Source organism: Lupinus angustifolius, chromosome LG11 (assembly GCF_001865875.1).
Source record: "Lupinus angustifolius cultivar Tanjil chromosome LG11, LupAngTanjil_v1.0, whole genome shotgun sequence".
Classification (NCBI taxonomy): Eukaryota; Viridiplantae; Streptophyta; class Magnoliopsida; order Fabales; family Fabaceae; genus Lupinus; species Lupinus angustifolius.
The window spans coordinates 23,574,784-23,581,800 of record NC_032019.1 but is presented as its reverse complement, the minus strand read 5'-3'; the positions used below and the strand labels follow the sequence as shown (position 1 = coordinate 23,581,800).

At 32.5% G+C, this 7,017-nt stretch overlaps 1 protein-coding gene across 1 annotated transcript; it reads right to left on the bottom strand.

The window, feature by feature from the left end:
- LOC109361327 (ycf3-interacting protein 1, chloroplastic) lies at nucleotides 332-4,052 on the bottom strand (the record flags this gene model as incomplete). The annotated part of the gene is given in 6 exon segments (XM_019606774.1): nucleotides 332-542; nucleotides 948-1,112; nucleotides 2,102-2,182; nucleotides 2,840-2,953; nucleotides 3,847-3,891; nucleotides 3,976-4,052. Coding segments are annotated over 6 exon segments (572 nt in total), but the record flags the coding sequence as incomplete, so codon positions are not given.

Sequence of the window (7,017 nt, the reverse complement as noted above, 5' to 3'; positions counted from 1 at the left end):
AGCTCACATTAGCAAACAGCCAAACCCAATAAATATATATATAAGGAGGATCTTGAATTTACTTCTTTTCTTTGTTTCATCTGTGAATGGTAGTGATATTTTACTTCTATTCGATAAAATTTATTTTTCATAAATCAAAAAATAAAATGATAAATAAAACATTTTAGTAAATAGTTAATAAAAAATAATAACAGTAATAATAATAGTATAAGAGTATAATATTTATACATCATTATTCTCTTGCAAGCGAAATACTGTTCCCAGTATTTGAACACATGACTTTGAAGTCCAAAGCAAACAACCTTTGCTCAAATTCTGATATACACTTAAATTAACAGAACTGTACCTCATAAAGATGAAGTTTGTATTGCATGATATGAATGATATGCTAACTCATTTCCATATAGTTTAACATTATTATACATTGAATTTGAGTAGAATATGCCCAGTTCCTACTGGAGGGAATTGTAAAACAAAATCAAAACTACAGAAATACCTATAATAACAGGGAAAGCTGTCACCAAGTACAAAGCTCCATAGCCCTGCAAGAGAAAGAATTTCCTTAGTGGAAAGCTCAAAAGAGTTGTCTAAAAGTAAAAACAATAAAATAGAAAAACATATCAAAGGAATAATTGCAGGAACTCCTTATTATGTTTCATAAACAAATTGCAGCAACAATGCTTATAAATAAAGGATGAAATAAAGCCAAAATTATATTGTAATTATTAGGTTTTTCTAATTAATGTTATATTTAGTTCAACAACGTAGGAGCCAAGCAGTGGCAAGTGGCAACCAGCAACCACTACAAAAGAAAAAGTTTATGGCTTCTCCAAATTTTCCTTCAATTATAATTACAGCACCATAATTCAAATGACAATAATCATGGTGGCTAAACAAACAAAACAATATAAAAATCACAAATTATCTTAGGCAAGTTAGGAACTGACCAAAGCTGAAGGCACTTCTGTATCATTTTCAGCCTCTGTATCTTCAATTTCTGCAGCTGTATCCCAATCAACTTTCAGTTTCTTTGCAACCACTTGAGGATCAATTCCAGTGTCAGTGGCTTTTGCGTAAAGAGATTTGGTCGTTTTTTTCTTTGGTGCTTCCGCCTGTCATTTTTGTAGACCATTAATAATAAATAGCACCAATTGAGATAAAACATTCTGACAAAAAAAATATCGCCAAAATAAAGAAATTGCATTACATGATCATATTAATACATTATATCAGAGGAAAATAATGAAATTGAACGTAATGATCCATTTATAATTGCACCAGAAAAACTAGATGTGAACTGAGTCAACATATTACCATATCAGAGAGAAGTTACCAGCATAGGCAGCAAGCATTTTGTTAACTATATCGAAATTAGTTTTGCAACTGTTGACAAATGCTGGCCACAGAGTAGGTGCAATTAATGTCTCTACACCAATATTCTGCATCTTATATATAATGTGATTTCTTATAAATTTGTGTTGAAGTTATCATATCTTGAATTTTGGCTCCTTTTGAAATTGTACTTCTGTCATAGTATTTGGGCTTCATAGTTAAGGCAAAGTAATTAAAGGATATCAAGTTAAAGATTTCAGGATTTAGGTTTGCAGAAAAATAAATTTAATTTGGAAGCTTTATTCATTTTTTTTAAGATTGATGTTTGGAAGATGACTAGGTGAGATGATCATGTCCATTAGAGATAAGATCATATCCGACATGATTAAAACTTCTCATGTTTGCTCCAAGAATCAGATTGCTGATATCTTCACTAAACCTTTACCGGGTCATAGGATAACATACATATGTGACAAGTTGGATGCACATGATGTATATGATCAGATTGGAGTGGAGTGTTGAGTTATCATTTATCATTATTAGATATATTATGATTATGTATTTGATATTATTTCCTTAGCTAGCTGATTGTAATCCCTAAACATTAGGGATTGATTAGGCTCTCAATTTATATAAATATTGTATCAGCCATGCATGCAATACAAGTTACATATTATTCACATACTCAATATGTTCAACCATCTCACACATGTCGAAGACATTGTGCATACTGAACCAGGCAATATCACATGCTCAAATTGAACTATACCTCTACATTAGGCCATGCAGCCAATTCCTCAGCAAGCATCTGGAGAGCAACTTTATCCTTTGGAATTTTTCCTTCGTTCACCTAATCAATCCATAGTCAAACTTTAAATTGTAAGCATGAACCGAGGTTATCATGGTTTTAAATTACAGTCTGCAATAACAATTCGATTTTTGGAGTTACTACAATTATGACCACATTTTCCTGCAATTTTGTACAATTGTGGAAAATGAAACATGACTGCAACCACAATTTAAAACCATGGAGCTTATATATAATAAAAAGGCTAAGATGGCATAACACAGTTACCCGAGATATATCATCTATGGGTAACATATTAAAAAGTGAGCTTTTTAATAAGAAGTCACTTTTGTAGAAATAAGAGGGAAGGGAAAGACAAGGCTTCAGAGCCATCTCACAAGTGTATTTCATGGCTCCCAAGCCTTCCGTTTCCCTTCCCTCCAAAACTAAACTCGCAAACAGACCCTAAAGAAAAAAATTGACTCATCATGGGGTGTTGTTATTTTGACAAGTTGGGTTGGATGTGAATAGGTTACAAAAAGACCAACTCCTGTACCCAGAAAAATGACCCAGCTGAACCCAAAGTCCCAAACATTATTTTGGAAACTTTTTAAAGCTTTTGGTATATGAAAAAGCATTCATGCATTTTACACTTTAAAGTTTAAAGTAATAAACTTACTCTTTTTCTATCAAAATAATGGGGAAACAGAACAAACTTACTTCTTCCAATGCAGCAACCAGATCATCTCTTGTTGGGGCATCGGGATCTTCAATGCCAAGTAAACTTCTTCTCTCAATTTCCCTAGGGTCCTCGATCATTATAGTTAATTTGACCTGAAAGTAGGATAAAGAAAGAATCATTGGATCATTATGGACAAGGACTAAATTAGGAAATGCAGTGATGTAGGAAGCAAGAAAAGGAGCAAAAAATAAAATATAAAGCTTTGGTTTTTCAATCTTAAAGGATATTTTGAGACCATCTAACCAGACAAGATCACACACACTTTTTATTTATATGCCAAAAACATAAGAGAAATGGTCATGTCAGAATCCAACTGCACAGCACAAAAAAATAATAGGCTTTAAATGCATTTTTCGACCATCAACTTGTACAAAGTTCCAAAAAATTTCAGACGTTTTCATCCTCAATATTTTTCGGTTATGCAAAATTAGTCCCTCTCTCAAGTTTATATTCCAAAACTAACGTAAAAAAGCCTACGTGGCAAATGGCCAATATAGCCAAGTCACTACTTTGTGTTAGTTTCTGGACAAACACTTGACGGATGGATTATAGTTCATAATCAATGAAGTTCGAGGACTTAAACTGCCCAAAAAAAAGTCGGAGGACAAACTTCACACATGAACAAGAGTTGAAGGACAAAAAGAACATTCAAATTCTATCTACGATGAACCAAGTGGTGGCCGAAGCATAAGGCTACCGTAGTTTAGCCCTCCAAAATTTTAGACAAATTGCTAGTATTACTTATTTTAAGTAGCTTAAAAAGGCCCAATCTTCAAGTTTGCATTTGGCCTAGATATACATAGGTCTCCCATGTTTATTCCCCTTCTTACAAGGGTGTTAGCATCTTTTTTCATAGGCAAAGTTTTTGACACATTATGCAGTTCACACTCTATGTATATTATCATCTTATCCATGCAATCCCATCAACAAACACACAATTGATGAGCAAATCAAAATTTTAAAAAAATGAAAATGGTTGAAGTACCTCCCCATAGAGCATATCCCTATTTTTCTTGAGAAGCTCCAAAACCTGCATGTTGGCATGAAAATGCAATCAAGAAATGAAAAAACTAAAACACTAAAAAAATCAATTTTTGAGAAAAAGTAAACATACCCTTTTGATTTGTGCCACATATTCAAGGTCCTGAGGGGTTGGTTCATCATAATCATAATCATCATCATCATCATCATTATCATCAACAACATCTTGTAGCTGTTCTTGCTGAGAGGAAGAGACACTCAAATCATTGTGTTCGTTTCTTCCTACCGAGGGAAGGAAGGTTGAGATTGTTCTGCGGTGGTGGAGAGTTGAGAGTGATGGTGGTCCATTGAGAAAGAGTGTTTGTGAGTTGTGGTGGTGGAAGGTGTGAAGATAAGATAAAGATGAAGAAGATGAAGAAGGAAATGAAGGTGGTGGTGTTGGGGTTACTGTTAGTGGCAACGTTTGCAATGCCATTGGCCTTTCTATTATCTTATCATCATCGTCATGTTATTTGGCTTTAGTGTTTCAGGATGCTTTGTTTCCATTCCCACATTTTTATTTAATGCACTCATTGGATCATCCTTTATCCTTTTATAATTATTGAATATTAGAAAAATTACAAATAAATAATGAATAATTGATGATATATTATAAATCAGTGAATAAATATTACATTTTTTTTAATATTATCTTTTATCATTAATATTGTTAAATGAAGTTAATTTTAAGATATGGTGTGAGATGTTACAAACAAGAAAGTGAAAATTACATTATTACTGTGTCATTATTATTCATTTTCAATTATTATTGACTTTCAAATAAAAGTAATATAAATGATGAAGGGTAGATGATGCATGACTATATATAAAATTTTATATTATTAATGTATATATATTACACTTAAGAAGACAATGGGTGAGATTGTTACTAATGTATTTAATGATAGATTTTTTTTTACATAGTTACCTACATCATTTTTATATTTAATTATGAGATTTTGAGAATATAGCTACTTTAAGTACCTAGTAGAATACGTTTTATCATTTCAAACTCAACAAAGTAGGATTGCCACCTTCTAAATTTTAGACATTTCATAAGTATCTTATTTTAGAGTATCTGATCTTCATTACAACTTTGGAGAATAGTATGTCAATAGTGAACCTTAAAAGGTTTTAAAGAATTCTTTCAAGTTTTAATTCTAGAAGAATTTAGTGGAAATCCTCATTCTAATCACCCTCTTAATTAGAAGATTTTTGAGTTGTAGAAAAAATGATGATGATTATAAGCTAAATAGATGTGCTGCCAAGGTTTCTCAAATCTCCTAAATTTGAGCCCTTGGAATTTCCAACAACGTTTGTTTCCTCTTCCTAGACATCAATTGTGGGATCATAACTACTTCACTCCAATTCACGCACATAAAATTCTACTTGACAAGGCCAACATTTAACATCAGAAAAGACTATATAGTCAGATTATGAAAGCAAATTTGAAGGAAAATAGGAAATAATCATATAGTTGGATGTTGACATTATTTATTCACATTAGGTAGTTCTTACTTCTTATATATGGGTTGTATCCAATGATAATAATGAGTTCATTCCCACTAGGATTGTGAATATGTGACTAGTTGAAGAGATTGTATTGACGACAAAAGTATACACTAATGTCTTTACTTGCTCACCTTACATGTAATTTTACTTTAATGTATACAAATTAACATGATTTGTTTGAGCTGCAATCAACAAAAGCATGTTACATGATCTTGTTGGTTTATAACTGCATATTTTATTTCCAGATTCCTCACTACTTTTTAATTACACCACTTTCTACATCTTAATCATTAATCATTCAACTAATTGTTGTTTCCAAAGAAGAAGAAAAAATAGGTATATGGTTATAAAGTAAGTGTCGAAAAGGGTGTAAAGAAAAGTATTGTAACAGTATCATTAATCGATCGAAAATGCAATAGGTAAAAATAAGGAAATAGCAATGCAAAGTACTACTTACAACAAAATCAGTTGATAGTGAAACTTTGTATCTCACAAGCATAAGAGGATAGCACAAGAACACATTGCTGAGATGTCATGTCTAATTGCTTCAATATTTTGATGTTATCAGCTGGCCGAATTCTGGGAAACACTAAGACAACTTTCGACAAGGTTGGAATATGAGAAATGTTTTTATGACAAAATGTTATGGCAATGAATGTATAGTATTATAGAGAAAGAGTATTGCAAGAAATTCTCTTGTGGTTTAAGTGATGGTTCACCTAATGGTTGTTATGAACCAGTTGCACATTTTTATTGCCACCACTACCTTATATTTGTGATTTCTGCTGAAGTTCCCATATCCTAGAAGCAACCTCCACCATAGTTCAGAACATGTTGGAATTTGATGGTTTTCAACAATAAATTAGTGGGCCATTAATGAGGATTTTTTGGGTATGAAATGAAAAAACACTAAAGGACAGTAAAGAATATGGCCGATGAGAATATGACTGTTGGGGATATGGTCGTTGGATCATGTGTCCATCGGGAATACATCTCCCATCTGGGTCGCCGGATGAAGATCGCCATTGCAGGCCTCATGCTATAAATAGTGATCTCCTCCCATCATATTTCCTTGCACAAATTGAGCAATATTTTCTCGATTTTCTTCTTTCTCCCTCTAATCGAGTCCGTACCCGATACAAATAATATAACAATTAAATCTGCAGTACTAGGAAGTGACTCTTAGGTCGTTTCCCAAGGATTATCTTTCAAGCAAAGCTTCAAACACCTTATACTCACACACACAAGAGGGTTTTTGTTGTTGGATAGTATGAACATAAATCAAATTCAGAAACAGTAGTTAAACAATGTAATAAAACGACTAAATCACTTCGGTTCGTTTGTTCACAACTCAATCCTCGGTTTCAAAAGATTATTTTCAGATTCCAACCATTAACTTCCGAATTTGTTGAGAATCAATTAAGTAAGCGATAATCAATTCAAAGTTCCAGAACCTAAACATCAAACTAAGCGAAATCAGTAAAAGTGTGAAACGATTAACAAATTCACATGAACTAAGCATTCAAGCACTAGAGAGAGTAAATCAACTAAGTGAAGATAAACTCAACCAACCAGTTTCTAAGCAATGGCATTAAGCAAACCATATTCAGAAAAGATAGAAGAA